General features: G+C 40.6%; 1 protein-coding gene across 1 annotated transcript; it reads right to left on the bottom strand.

The window, feature by feature from the left end:
• Nucleotides 1–272: 272 nt before the first annotated feature.
• Nucleotides 273–12,346, bottom strand: LOC142150812 (uncharacterized). The gene is made up of 5 exons (XM_075205995.1): nt 11,780–12,346; nt 11,404–11,487; nt 10,577–10,926; nt 6,563–6,680; nt 273–466 (listed from the first exon to the last, which is right to left on the bottom strand). The coding sequence occupies exons 1-5, from the start codon at nt 12,282–12,284 to the stop codon at nt 273–275; spliced, it is 1,251 nt and encodes a 416-aa protein (XP_075062096.1). The 5' UTR covers nt 12,285–12,346.
• Nucleotides 12,347–16,015: the final 3,669 nt, after the last annotated feature.

The raw sequence follows: 16,015 nt of genomic DNA, 5'->3' as shown, positions 1-16,015 counted from the left end.
ATCTTTATTTTCTATTAGTTTTTCTCACAATTTGGATGTTTTTTTGCAGGAATAAAGCCTGTCGGATTTTTCAGCATTGATCATACGAACCCAACCCAGAGTGCCGAGGCACCCCAGGTAGACGCGGCACACACTTTGGAATTTGCTATCCTAGTGGATACTTCTGTCCGCAGACCTCGCACCTGTGTGTACAGCTTCACCATCCCAGTGGTTATTCCTGTTCGAGGACTAGCACAGCTTCCAAGCTGTCAACCAGATTCTACTAAGCTCTCTTAAGAACTCTCACCCTGCCCTTCTCTTTCCAAGCTACCTAATTCTCCCATCTGGTCTTGTCTGTCCCTCAGAGCTGCAACCTGCGGAGCAGAGGCTGCGATGTCACAACCTCCTTGCGGGGGTCCCTGACGAAAACCATCAGCAACGCTAGATTCTGCGCTTCTCAGAGCTAAGCCAGGCCGACTTTGAGCATCTGATTATCCCAGATTTTGTGACAAAAGCATGGTACGTACTGAAATTCACACAGTCATAAGGCACACACAATGTTTGCTCCATTATCGGCAATGAAGAAGCCTGAGGAGAGTCTTAGTGGTGTGACACGGCGGCATGGTGGCTTAGTGGTTAGCACTTCTGCCTCACAGCACTGGGGCAGAAGCACTGGGGTCATGAGTTTGATTCTTTTGGCCTTATCTGTGTGAAGTTTGTATGTTTTCCCTGTGTTTGCGTGGATTTCCTCCGGAAACCAAAAACATACCAGAAGGTAAATTGGCTGCTATTAAATAGAGATGCTCACTGACTCCCTTGAAGTGGTTTTGGTTTTGGATCTGGATTAGCTTCGTGTTTTGGTTTTGGCAAAAAGACCCTTATGTGTTTTGGTTTTGGATCTGTATTTTTTTAGAAAAATTTATAAAATATGCTAAAATCACATAATTTGGTTCTTTTTTTGATCCTACATTATTATTAAACTCAATAACACTAATTTCCAGTCATTTCCATTCAATTTTGACCACCTCACAGGTCACAATAATATTTTCATACACTTTAAAACAAAGATTGCAGCAGTTCTTGCCAGTAATAAGAAAAAGGCCATTGTCATGCCTGGGCATAAGACCAAATATCCACCTCTTATGTGTGCAATTATTTTTACACAAATCCTATCAACAGTTGTCTAGCCATTTGTAGCCACACTCAGTAGAGGTAGGGATCTTAACCATCTAGGATCCTCATCCATGTTACGGCATTCGGAGCTAGTTCTTGGAAAGCTGTTGGGGAAATCTGAAACTTATGTTAAAAAAATAACAACAAGCAGTCCAGCATAAGCTACCTCCCTTCTCTCATCTAGATCCCAGCACCTGCAATCTACACCCCCAACACCTTCATCATCAATATCCCCAGAAGTGATGTGAGTTAGTCCTGCATCCAAGTTGCTAAGGCTAAATGACTCCTCCACTAACCATGATTCCTCTGAAGAATTATTGAGTGTTAGTCCCGCTGCTGTTGCTGGGGGTGGATCTTCAAGCCAGAAGAAGACTACTAGTAGTTTACAACAATTGACTGTTAAACAATCCTTTGCTAAAGGAAGAAAGTAAGAAAGCTGTCATCCAGTCACAAAGCGGATCACAGACGCCATGGGAACTATGCTAGTATTAGATCTGTGTTCAATATCCACTATTAATTCAGCTGGTTTTAGACAGTTACTTGAGGTCTTCTGTCCCTATTACCAAATTCCATCACGACACCATTTTACTAGAAAAACTATTCCTCACCTCTACCAGAAAGTTCGTAAAAATGTAATTATTGGGCTACAAAACTGGGCAAACTAAAGATTATATGACTGTGACAGGCCACTGGGTTGGTGATTCGCCTTCACCAGCAGGAACAGCAGCAGCATGTACCCATGAACGTCACATTTTTCAGAAGTAGGCTACTCTGTGCATCAGCTGCTTCACTAAGAGGCATACAGCTGACAATCTGTTACAAAAAGTGAGGGATGTCATTGCAACATGGCTAATCCTGCATGGACTCTCCTGAGGATATGTGAAATTTGATAACAACACTAATATTGTTAGAGCATTACAGCAGGGGGGGGGGGGGATTTCTATAACATTTCCTGTTTTGCTTACACAATCAATTTGGTGTTACATAACTTTTAAAAAATGACAATGACATGCAAGAAATGCTGTTTGTGTCCCGAAAAATTTAGGGTCATTTTCGGGATTCTGCAACAGCATGTAGGAGAATGCAGCAGCTGCAAGAAGACTAGAAATTCAGGGTAATGTACTTTAGTCCAGCGAAGTAGTCACCTGTGAAGAGAGTGCAGACACGGTTAGCTTGAGTCAAGTGATTGCCTTAATTATACTTTTTGAGAAGCAGCTAGAGAAATTGAAGGATGAAATAAAACTAAGCAAATCCGCTAACTATATTGTAATTGTAGATCTAGGACTTAATTTGCTTTGCCAGGATCCAAGCTATCAACATCTTGTAATGATGTCTCCTCCTTCAGTTTCTCTGGCAACTGCTTCTTGGAAAAAACTTAGCTTTCCCAAGACACCCAGTGGAAATGCAGATGAGTAAGCACAACACTTTGACATTTGCTCTGCTCTAAAAGAATTGCCCAAAAATCTTGACAGCTCTGCCATAAAATGAACTACAAATTGCATGAGGAAGGCCATTATCGGCAATTACATCAAAGTACACAGACTTCTGTGATGGTGAATTCCAGCGGAGATGAATTCGTATTGTTTGAGGAAGATACACACAATAATGAGGATGAATATGATGACAGTGTAGATTGTAGGTGCTGAAATCTAGCTAAGAGAAGGGAGCTACCTGATGCTGGTATGCCTGGTAATATTTTGGGTAGAATGGCATCTTGGTAATTTTATGTTTTTCTACAGTAAACTTTCACCTTTTTTGAAGTTGTTTTTTTCTTTAAAAAGGTACAAGCTTTTTATTTACATTTTTGTTTCCCTGACTTAAAACCACTATGCACTTGAACATAGACTTTAGCACATGAGGTAGAGGGATTAATATCATTGTGACTGAGACTGGAGAGTGACAACAACAATGTCACCCCTCGTGTTTCTGTATGAGCTATGGCACACTACAATGTCACTGTAGACTTTTAAGAACACTGACAGCCCTATTATTACACTTTCTGTTTCAGCACTGAACCCTGCCACCTCTCCTGTTTCTGGGTGAGCTATGGTACAATAAAATGTAACTGCAGTTTTAGACCAAGCCAGCCAGGTCTATAATTTCTATTTCTGCAATTACAATTAGCAATGGAGCTCTTCCTTTGTGTGTAGCCTACATAAGGCTGTAGAATTTGCCTGCAAATTCAGAAGACTAGCCTGCTTAAATTCCTATTCATCAATGACTCTTAGCAATGGAGCACTCATCTTTGTCTGTTACCTATATAATGCTATAGAATTTGCCTGCAAATTCAGAAGACAAGCCTGCTTGCCTTCCTATTCATCAATGACTCTTAGCAATGGAGCACTCCTCCTTGTCTGTTACCTATATAATGCAGTAGAATTTGCCTGCAAATCCAGAAGAGAAGCCTGCTTGCCTTCCTATTCATCAATGATTCTTAGCAATGGAGCACTCGTCTTTGGGTGTATATTACATCCTACACTTATCAAATTCAGAAAAAAAGCCTGTAAGGACTTGTAGATTAGTATTTCAGCCAAATTACCAACGCAGCTCTTCTATTTGGGTGTATATTAGACCCTACACTTATTAGTGCAAATTCAGTAAAAAAGCCTGCGAGGATTTGTAGATTAGTATTTCCAAATGACCAAATTACCAATGCAACTCTTCTATTTGGGTGTATATAACACCCTACACTTATTAGTGCAAATTAAGAAAAAAAGAATGCAAGGACTTGTGTCAGGCGCCGTCTCCGCACCTCTCCCCGCAGCTCACGTCCCATTGCTAGGCAACAGGACGTAGTCACATGACCGTGGCACTCGCGCATGCGCAATACAACGCTTTTGTTGCCTAGCATACTTCCTCTGGTCCTCTATATAAACTCCACTCTGGCACCATTAGAGTGCCAGAGTATTGGTTCTACCCTGCTCCAGCGTTGTTACTGTTCTTGTTTTGGCTCCTGTGTTACCTGATTCCTGGCTTGCTTGACTACTCTTCCGGATCTCCCTCTGTACTTCATTGCCCGCACTGGTATTGACCCTTGGACCGTTCCTGATTACTCTTTTGTCTCATCTCCGTGGTACTGCGCTTCTCTGCTTTTGACTCGGCCTGTCTGACTACTCTCCATTCATTGCTCTGGTAAATATCTGGGAGAACCGCGACCTGCGCATCACACGCAGCAAAGCCCATACATCCCTGCGGGGGTCCCTGGTGAACTCTGGTGGTGCGTTAGACTCCGCACCTTCCAGTTTAGTAGGGCCAATACCAGTCAGTGATATTCCTAGTGAAAGACGTGACAACTTGTAGATTAGTATTTCAGCAAAAGAGCTCTTCTCTTTGTCACTCTATGCTACCCCTTCTGTATCCCCCTCTCAAATGGCGCTAGATCGCTGTGGAGGGCGGTATTTATAGATTCTAAAAATCGTTTTGGAATCCGAATTAGCTCGGTACTTGGATCCCGAAGTTCGGGTCGGTTCAGTTTTCAAGAAACTGGGCCCGTCCATCTCTAATTACTACCTGCTTCATAAAACCACACCTATGTGAGATTTATACTCCTATGTTTTCGCTCTTCTTATCAGTAATTGAATTAGAATAGTGCCACTAGATACTATCATATACAATATGACGATTTATGACAGGCCACACCAAATAAAAACGTGGATCTTAGGGTAAATGCCACAGAAATTGCCACAGAAATGTAGGCACCAATCGCCATTTGTAGTCATGATGGTGAACTAAATTTATCATGCCTCACTGTTATTTTACATTGTGTCCCTCTGAATACTTTTGTATGCCTCAGTTTTAATGTTATTTTCATTTAACATTCTCTGATGTAATAATACAGTTCCACAGATTACAGGTGAATCACAGATAACATGGTAAATTAGGCTATTATCCTACTACAATTTCTTGCTCTAACTAACTGTATTGTATTCCAGCAGTAACTCTGTTGGGAAAACAGTTAAAGTCTTTGTGTTATTGTTGTAGTGAGTGTCTGGCTGGAATTGTAGCATTTTCCAGGCTAATTAAATAAGGCAATTAATTTGTAGTAGGATGCAAAGTGTCCCTGGGTTTTTCTCAGTGTCACTCAAGAAACTCGATCTGCCAAATGATCAAACATTCAGTCTGGTCTAATTAGGCAGTATGTTGTCCATTAGTTCCTCCTCTGGGTGCTGGTGAAAGAACTGTGGCCAGCGGAAATAAAAGGAGTGCTATTGACACGTGGTGCCAATGTTCATTGTTTTCATCCTTCAGACTAATAGCAGAATACAAAGGCAGAGAGCAGCAGAGTCTCATTGCTCACTGACATATGTTGTCCATTTGGACAGTCAGAATGACATAAAAGTAAAGTGCAGACGTGAGAAAGAGTCTATATTACATTTATTGGGCCTGATTCATTTATGGAAGTAAAGCAAAATAAACAGTGAGTTTTCTCCTGAACAAAACCATGATACAATGCAAGTGGTGCAAATTATATTATTTTGCGCACGTAAGTTAAATACTGGCTGTTTTTTCATGTAGCACACAAATAGATAATAGCTTTATTTGTACACTGAAATTTAAAGTTGATCTAGGACATGCTCTATCCCAACTATAAATGCTCTATCCCAACTATAAATCTGTCCCCACATTTTAATTTACATCCACCTCCAATGCAACATGGTTTTGCCAATGTGCAAAGTTGCTCCTTTTTTTTGCTTTCCTTTCCTTTATGGCCTATTATCTTTTTATTCAGGGCAAATCTTGTGGATGTCCCCTGACACTATAGATATAACCTATTCTCAGATAGTAATGCAGATCCACTGCAAATTGGGTCTAATAGTACTAATAGTAAATAATTCAGCATTTACTATTATATTCTTTTTTGCATTGATATTTTAAACAGGAGGCATGAATAAGGTTCCCTATGCATTTAACAGGCACTCTCTGCCTTTCATGTAAATCCATGTTACGTTACATGACGACATCATTCCGATATAGAAAAACAGACGTATATATCAAAGCACTCCGGGATGTTAATTGACATTCAAATCATATATATTATTGATATACATTAAAAAAATCGTACCACTGGTTTCATACAAGAAAGCGAAATATAAAAACAAAAAGTGATAAAATATAGTGAAAAAAACTAATGTGCAGTGATTAAAATGCAGATCCAATATGCAAATGCTGTCACAACTTATAATGCGTACCTGCTATTTGTTGGCACTACTCAGAGTAAGGTGCGGAATCTAACGTGCCCCTGGTATTCACCAGGGACCCCCGCAGGAAGGTATGGACTCCGCTGCAGAGACACACAGGTTGCGGTCCTTCCACGAGTCAAACAGGAGAAGATTTGTCAGACTGGCCGGGTCGGTAACGTTCTGGTAAGTAGAGGTACACAAAGAATATCCGGAGAGATGGTAAGACAAACCGGGTCGGTAACGTTCTGGAGGCGAGGTACAACAGGAAGATCCAAAAGGGGTGGTCAAACGGTCCGGGGTCAGAAGGATCACAGGCAAGCAAGAGAAGTCAGGAACAAGGCTTAGGAACTGGAACACAGGAAACGCTGGAGGAAGGTTAGACCTGATACTCTGGCACAGGTGTGTGCACAGGAAGCACCTTATAAAGGTTGAGGAGCCAATGGAATGGTAGTGGACGGCAGCGCTGTTCTCAGCTGCCACCGAGACCATTGAGTAGACGGAACTTCCGCGTCTGGTTGCCAGGCAACCAGAAGCGCTGGGGAGAGAAGCAGGCGGCCGTCCCGAGGAGACAGCGAGACAGCTCCTGACAAATGCTTTGTTGTCTCTTCAAAATTCTTATTGAATAAACACTTTGATTTGTTGTTAATAGCTCACTCTGCTGTTAATCTATAACAATTGATGGTCTGATAATAAATTCTAATGTACTTATTGTTATAATTCACTCATCAATTGGTATGAATTGATCCCATGGTATTATTACCTTGTGGTTTGATATTCAACATTTGATGGTAACAAGATTTAGTCTCTCCCTAGAAAGAAGGGGGAGAAAAATCATGGTAGGCTATCTTTATAATATCATAATCCACCTATTGATAATTAATTGGAAATCATTTATATAGTGTAGCCACTATAAGGTCTGAAAGTCTGCTGTTACTGGAGTCAATTACAGCAATATTAGAGCAAAGGGAATGTAACCGCACTAGGTCTGTAACCAAATATCCCGTAATAGCTGTTATAATAAATATAATCAGTGTGTCAGCAAAACTAGCTGGGTGGTGCACCCTATAACCGCAATAACGTAGTTGCACAAAAAGAGGAGATAGGAGAGAGGTTATGTACCGGGGCACTCAAGGATAGTTGGTTAGAATAAATCTAAATAAAATATAAATGTTTTATTGGTATACATTAAAACAAACTCAACCTAGCAAGGTAAAGCTACGCGAAATATTAAAAAAGAACAAAGACAGTGATTTAAAAGTTGCAAATCAACTGCAACAATCGCTCTGTGATCAATATTTTGAGCTGATAGATCATATAATGGAAAATGTATGAATCAGAGGGCAAATATTTGGGCAGAAATAGTAATAATAGTAGTGACTGAAATGTCCCCTATAGGTTATAATATAATCAATATCATGAGCGGGAAAATCTCCTTTATAAAACCTATAGGAACATAATGCACTTGTTAAAGTACAGTAAGATGGAAATCTCATATGTTAAAATAGAAATATATGTGAGATTAGTAGGTGAGTGCTGCAGTAAATCACAGACTCACTGGCTAGATAACAAAATGGTAACGCTGTAAACCAAAGTACTATACTCTGCCTCTAAAGATAGACCCTATTAACAGTGTGATATAATGGTCTTGACTGTTAACAGACTAAGGGCTAGATTTACTATCAGGCGTGTTTGTAAACCCGCCGACTTTCAGCGGATTTGGCGGCGGTTTAGCCATCGCCGGATTTACTAAGGCTAAACCCGCCGTCCAAACGGCCAAAAATGATGTTTCCAAACCCGCCTCTGTATACATCGCCATGGCGGTTTCAACAATGTTCAACATACAAACAGCCGGATTTACTATTAGGGGGTTTATAAAGCCGCCGGAAAACCGCCATTCAAAAGACCAAAATGAAAGCGCTGCTTGTGAGCGGCGTGATGGTTCAAACAGTGTGCTGTTTCAGGTATTTTGCCAATCAGACCATAAGAGAAAGGCCTATTTCATGTCCAATGACCCATTAGGACTGTGTATAGAAAATGGGCAAAGTGTCATGAAATTTCAGGCTACTGTTTTTTTTTTTTTCCATTATTTTTTCACCCAGTATGATTGCATAGTAAAATCTCATTTCACCTTTCCTTTTCTAGTTGTTTTGTACTTTCCAAAAAACCACTAGAATACTGTTGCCTTAAAGAAACTAGGATGGGAATTGTTGCATTACATAGTTAACCCTTATTTTAATGCTAATGCAATCCACATGTGAAAAATGGTTTTTCTGCCTGAAGCAATCACAGACAATCACCGTCTATTGCCCAGCAGTTAATCATGATGCTTACAAAAAGGGCCCCTCATTATTTGGCAGGTGTGGGGTTGTTGGAGAATGGCTTTTGCAGGTAATGTGGTGCATTCTTGCCAGTGTATGTTTGCAGCTTTTTACCTGATGGAGGCAGAAAGGCGCCAGGAGGAGGAGGATGAACAGCAGTTGGCATCTGTTCCGCGGAGCCTGCAAAGACCCCGCACTCCACGTGCATTTCCAGTGCGTTTGAATCTGGAGTCTTTGGCTGATGTGGAGGTAGTACAAATGTTTCGCCTCAATCGTACTAACCTCATGGCACTGTATGAGCAAGTGAAGGATGATTTGGAGCCTACAACCAGCCGCTCTAATGCAGTGTCAGGACTACACAAACTACTGTGTGCAGTTCACTTTTTGGCAACAGGTTCCTTTCAATCTGTGTCCTCCAGAGTGATTGGCATAACGCAGCCGACATTTTCAAGGCATTTTGGACAGGTTTTAGGTGCCCTTAAAAGAGTGTGCCCTAGCTATATCAGCTTCCCCAGCCAGGAGTCACAGTGGCATGAGCTCAAGGGAGCTTTCTATAGGGTCGCAGGTATCCCTAATGTAATGGGTGCAATAGATTGCACTCATATTGCCCTGAGACCACCTCACCACAGGGCAGAGGTTTTTGTTAATCGCCATCATTATCACTCCCTGAATGTGCAGGTTGTCTGCGATGCTAACCAGCGTATATTGAGTGTTGTTGCAGGCTATCCTGGGTCATGTCATGATGCCTTTATCCTGAGACAGTCTACCCTTTATGCCAAATTTGAAAGTGGGGAAATGCCGGAGGGATGGCTTTTGGGTATGTACTTTGCATGTTTTATATATCCCTTATCCTTGCTCAAATGGACTCACATATGCTAACTGCTGTACAACATGCTCAAAGTAAATGGTAGCTAACATTTTACTTTTATTGCAGGAGATTCAGGATATGGGTGTCGCTCCTGGCTCATGACTCCTCTGCTGCATCCTCAGACTCCTGCACAGCACCAATACAATGAGGCACACATAACCACTAGAGGTGTCATAGAACGTACGTTTGGACTCTTGAAAACCAGGTTCAGGTGCCTTGATAAATCTGGTGGGGTGCTTATGTATGCACCTGAAAAGGTATCTGAGATTGTCCTGGCTTGCTGTCTGCTGCATAACCTGGCTTTACATCAACTTACCCCACCGATTATTGCAGTAGACAGTGAAGAAGAAGGGGTACGTGTCACATCTGGTGATGTGCAGAGCACAGAGGGCGGAAGGGAGATTAGAGACCGTCTAATTGCAAACTACTTTACGTGTAAGTACATAGTATGAAAAACATTTTTTGCTACAAAATGTGTTTTATGTGAGTGCAATTTTAGTATTTTATTTTAAATGTTTTGTAAATTGGAACCTTTAAAAACAGGATAGTGTGTACTCCTCATGTAGTAAATATGAACATCCCTGGAATGTGACAGTCAGAGGTCAATGTTTAAGTGAAATTTGTGCATAGTTGTTAAAAAATCAGTATACTCTTGTTTAATGTGCAGAAAAGAAAGACTGACACAATAGAAATTTAACTGCATTTATTGCAGAACACAATAAATAATAACGTATAATGGTTATAGAAACTTGACAAAACATTAATCAATAAGAAACATTGTGCTAGCGTTGCCTTTTTGCAGGCATATCACTATGCTTGGTGCCACTCTCTCCTCTCCCTCGCCCACCCCTGGTGCGAGCACCTCTCCTTGGAGGAGTACTCTGTAGAGATGTGGTAGGCGTACTAGCGGCACTGGTGGTGGCTGAAGACATAGGTGCCGGTAAACGGGCTACAATTTCTGAATGTAGTTGCCCTGCCATCCGGGTCACATTGGCATTCCCCTCACGTACTGTGGAATGTAAGGCCTCCACAGCCCCAGTCATTTAGGCCAGCTGCACATTGATCTGTTCTAAAGCTGTTGCCAGACGGTTGATTCCAGCAGGGAGTTGACTATTGGATCGGTGTATCCGCCTCAACTGGGCCGCAATTTGTGACATGTGGCGAGTTTGCCTGTCCATGAACAATGTCTGTTGCTGCTGGAATGCGCCAATAGACAGCGCCATTTCTCTGGCTGGGTCCATACTTTCAGGTGCAGGTTGGTGGTGTGATGGTTCAGCAGGGCCAGGTGAAACTTCCTGGAGGCCAGACACAGGGGCATCCACTGTTACCAGGGTGATGGTCGTTTGATCCTCTGGCTCAGGGGACATTTCCAGGGACTCCGCCTGAGGTGGCTGGTATGAAGAGGGCCCTGTGTATGAAAAATGACAGTAAGTATATAGTATATAATAAGTTTGTATATTGCATTCTGAACACTGGATAGGAAAGAATATTCTTTAGCAATTACAGATTCTTTCACAATGTTTGCATTCCTGATTTCTAGTCCTATGCTACCTGCTTACGGATGCACTTATTATCCTTTTAATACCCATTATCATTTGGACTGTGTAGTACATGCTGGGTTATTTTGACTAAACTACATGCTATAAAAAGTGGAGATGTTGCCTATAGCAACCAATCAGATTTTAGCTGTCATTTTGTTGAATGCAATAAATAAAGTAAAGGTATATTCTGATGGGTTACTATAGGCAACATATCAGTTTAGTAAAATGTAGCCCAAACTTCTCATTGCAAACAATTAAAAAAAAAATAAAAAAAAATTGACAGCAACATTTGCACAGAAAATCAATTAACTCCATTATTTCTCTCCTAAACAGAAATCACGCACCTGCTTGCTCGTCTGTGCCCGAATCTCTCGCTGAAGGTGGAGGTGTAGGTCTGGCACTGGGACTGAACTGCGGTCCTGGCGAATCTGGATGTATTAGAAAAAGCATACAATGTATTTCCATAAAAAACAATTTCCAAATATACTGTTTATTGCACAAATGTGTTTGCAATTTTTTTTTTTTTTTTTTGCTATGAGAAAAAAGAAACCTTTACAAACTATTAGAGTCAAAAATACACTTTGAAAAACAACCAAAAAAAAAATAACAAATAAGAAAAAACGTTTGCACAGAGATAAGAAGTTTTAAAAAGAAAAAAGGAGTTTTAAAAAGAAAAAAACATTTAAAATACTGTTAGGGTAAAAAAACCAAATAACTCACCAACTACTTGGCCAAAAGAGGGCGAATCGGTGTCCTGCACATTTATGCCCTCTACAATTTCAGCCGGCATTATCTGGCGCAGCTCCTCCTCGTACGTGGTGTACTCCATACGAAGTGGGGGGCCACCACCCGTGCGCCTTGTCGACCTCCTTTCCTGGGCCATCTTCTCTTTAAGCCTCCTCTTAATATCAGAGAAGCGCTTGCGGCAGTGTGCCACTGTCCGCTTCAGTGGGCCCACCGCGTTCACGGCCTCACAGACTCTCCCCCACAGTTGGTGACGCCGCCTTAGAGGAGTCCGGGCTGCCAGGTTCCCTAGGATGACCTCGTAGCAGGGAATGATGTTGTGCACCAACACACAATTCTCATCATGTGAGAAGCGCACATTCCTCCCTGTCTTGGTCTTCCTGCCCTGTCCTGTCTCCTCAACCTCTCCCTCTCCCTCCTCTGACCCCTCAACCTCCATCTCCCTCTCCTCAGCCTGTTCTCCCCTCCTATCTCTGGACATTTTTACCCAGAAGACAGAAAAACACAAAACACTGAAGGACTTACAAAACAAAGAACAAACTACACTACCTACAGACACACTCTCCACACAGTCACACACAAGTAACACAGACAAAGGACAAGTCAAATACAAAAAATACAAGACAGAAAATAAATGAGAAAATAAATGTACAAAACAGGAAAAAAAACCACAGGACTACTCACACTTCAATCAGATATCGCTCCACCAATCCACCAAACTCCAACTCTCACCAACTCTCAGCAAACCACTATCCTCCAAACTCCTCTCACAAAACTCCTCTAAACCCTATCAGAGAAAAAAGTGTCAGGCCAGTGGTTTATATAGGGCTTGTGATGTCAAATCTCCTGAGTTTGAAAATAGCCAATAGTAACAGGCCAGGAGACAGGTGTAATTTTCAAAAAAACCACCTTTACACAAAAGCGCCGTCATTTAAAGCAAAAGCGCCATGTTCTATTCAAAGCCGCCGGCGGCTTTGAGCATTACATCCCGCCGTTACATCGCCGGCGGCTTCAAATTGAAGCTGAAATGCGCCCATTAGTAAATCCGGCTGTTTGCAATGCAAACACGCCGGAAAACCGCCGCGATGCATGGCGGTTTGAAGCCGTCATGCATCACGCCTGATAGTAAATCTAGCCCTAAGTCTGATAGAGCAAGGGAATCACCCATGGACACTGTGATTAGTGAAACAGATACTGGTAGTCTATCAGATTGCTAATATATCTTGTAAGCCCTCTGATCCTAAATAAGTAGAAGCGCTAATCGCTATTATATCTCAGGAACCCCACACATGGTTAGTCTCAATTGTATTGTGATAGGTCTGTGAGGATCAAACAATAAAGAGCGCTATCTACATAATAAGATCACACAGAACGAACGCCAACGCGCGTTTCGCTTAATTAGCTTTCTCAAGGCAAGCTGTATTATCACTCAATGAAACAGGATATTTTCCCAAATCTCACACATGCCACCTATTCCCCAATCCGCCTTTAGTTAATTATCTCTGGTAACCAAAGACATATTCTCAGCACTCATCACATCATCCCACCCTACAACCTATCCCCTCAGTTCTTTTGCCCCCAAACTTATTCGATCCCTTTCCAACACTGCATGACACTGTTCACCTGTTCAACCTGTTTCTCTCCACTGGCAGACATCAATTCTTCTTTAAATATACATGCAGCTCACCAATCATTAAGAAGCTATCTCTCAACTTAACCTCTCTCTCCAATTCACTTTCTCTCCTTTCAAATCATTCTCGACTCTCTGCAATTAGGTTTACGATCAAAATTACACCAAGACTACACTCACACAAGTGATCAATGATCATTTTTCAGCAACGACTAAGGGTCACTTCTCAATACGCATATTCCTGGACCTCTTTACTGCAATAATAATAAAAATGATAATGATAATAATTAATAATAATAACAGGTCTGCAAAAAAAATTTTTGGACAGCTGTTTTGGTTTCGTTGACTGATTGTTATGTTTTTTGGTGCGCTGAATCCAAAAATGACAGCCGTTTTGTCCTGGGACATCAGGTTTTCGAACAAATGGGTGGTCATCGTTTAAAAAATCTCAACGCAAATATTTTATTTACATGAAAAATATTAACTCATTTGCACAGGTGACGACAAAATTAACACCACACTTAAGTAGATTGCTTATGAAATCGTCTTTTTTTAAACTCTAAACCTCTTTTTGAGTTTTCCCTCTTGTAGGTGGCTTCCGGAAGATCCCTGTGCAACATCCAGCAGTAATCAGCCATCATCGTAACACTCCATTTCCCTTGATACCTTCTTTCCATTTCTTTTATATCTTGATGGAAACGTTCTCCCTGCTCTTCACTCACTGCTCTCAAATTTTCAGGAAAATAGTCAAGGTGTGAGTTGAGAAAATGGACTTTTAAGCTCATGGAGCAACCAAGCTTGTTGAACGCTTTCAACATTGTTTCCACCATTTCCTTGTAATTTGGGTCCTTTTGGTTTCCCAAAAAGTTTTTTATGACCACAGTAAAGGCAACCCACGCTTCTTTTTGAGTTGGAGTCATTGAACTGATAAAGTCTTTGTCGGATATGAGTTTTCTAATATCCGGGCCAACAAAAACCCCCTCTTTCAGTTTTGCCTCCATTAAACCTGGAAACTTGGATCCCAAGTACTTGAAGTATTCGCTAACTTTGGAAGTGCCTTAACAAATTGCTTCAGTAATCCTAATTTTATATGGAGTGGTGGTAATACAACCTTCTCAGGAGGTACCAATGTATCTCTGAGAACATTCTTTTCACTAACAACTAAACTTCTTGGTGGCCAATTTTTTTGCTTACAGTGATTTTGTCGGTCTCTATTGTCCCATAAACATAGAAAACAAGGGTATTTGGTGTACCCAGCCTGTTCTCCCAGCAGCATACACAATACTTTATCTTGGTCACCAAGTTTTAATTTAAAATAAACAAAATAAACTTTCTTAACAAAATCCGAAATATTCAAACTGCTGCATTTTCACCATGAACTCTCCACATATGAAACAGAAACTGTCAGGCGAATTTACACACTTTCTTGGAGGCATTGCACAAATTTTGAACCACACAGATAATAGCAGGATGAGGACTGAAATGAAATACAAGATTGTGGAGGAATCAGAGAACAAGTTAATGCATGAAAGAACATGTCCGGGCAGGCCCTAGCAAGCACACTCAACAATGCAGTAATCACCATCAGGACCAATAAACATGTATTTTCATGTTTTTGGGAGCACTGGCAGTGAAAATAAATTTGTTTTTCCACGTTCAGTTTTTTTCTCCCAAGTATGATGAATTTGAAATTTAGCGATTTCCAGCTACCTGTTTGACCAATGCACATTTCATTGTGAAAAAACCTGACGTCCCAGGAAAAAACAGTGGTCATTTTCGAATTCAGCGCACCAAAAAACATAAGAATCAGATAAAATTATGAAAACAGCTTTTTGGTTGCAGACCTGTGTAATTATTAATAATAATACAAAGACAACCTTATGCACTTTATCATGGAACTTTTACAGTGAGTGGTGTTATAACAGTGGGTGGGTCAAGCTAATTGCTTACTTAGAACTGCACAGGAATTAGGTGAACACAAATGGTACTTCTGGCTGTTGGCAATATAGACCTAAAAACATATACAACTTCAAAATCAAATTTCAGAACTGTTTTTACATTTGTACAAATTTCCATTTTTAAACTAGAAAGTGCTCTAGTATGTTATACAATGCAAATAAATAAAGCAAGTAAACATGAAAATGTATTTAAACAGTTTAACTTAATTGTCTACTTGATAAATTAAGTACTGTATGGCTCATAGTAAATGATCTGATTTATAACATCTGTACATGTGCTATGATTAGATTCCAATAGATGTAGTGTCAAAACTTATAACCTACTGAATATCAATTGCAAGTGTTTATATGGCTGACGGCTTTCATTTGTTTTGAAATCTTGCAAACCAGTGACTAAGCAGACAATGTAATCTTCTTGTGCAGAAATTCTTTTCAATTTAATTTTGTTCAGGATAATTAATGTAAGCAATAACATTAATTTAATGGTTGCTCAATTTGAAATGATTGTTTATTTACAGATTATTTTTCATTGATTTAAATCTGGAAACTCTGATGCAAAATAAAAAATTATTTGTGTGGTTATATATCTTCATGTTCCTTATTACTACTACTAACTAGAGATGC

This window comes from Mixophyes fleayi, chromosome 4 (assembly GCF_038048845.1).
Source record: "Mixophyes fleayi isolate aMixFle1 chromosome 4, aMixFle1.hap1, whole genome shotgun sequence".
In the NCBI taxonomy this organism is placed as follows: Eukaryota; Metazoa; Chordata; class Amphibia; order Anura; family Limnodynastidae; genus Mixophyes; species Mixophyes fleayi.
The sequence above is the reverse complement of the archived record's forward strand: the minus strand, read 5'-3'. Positions and strand labels throughout refer to the sequence as shown.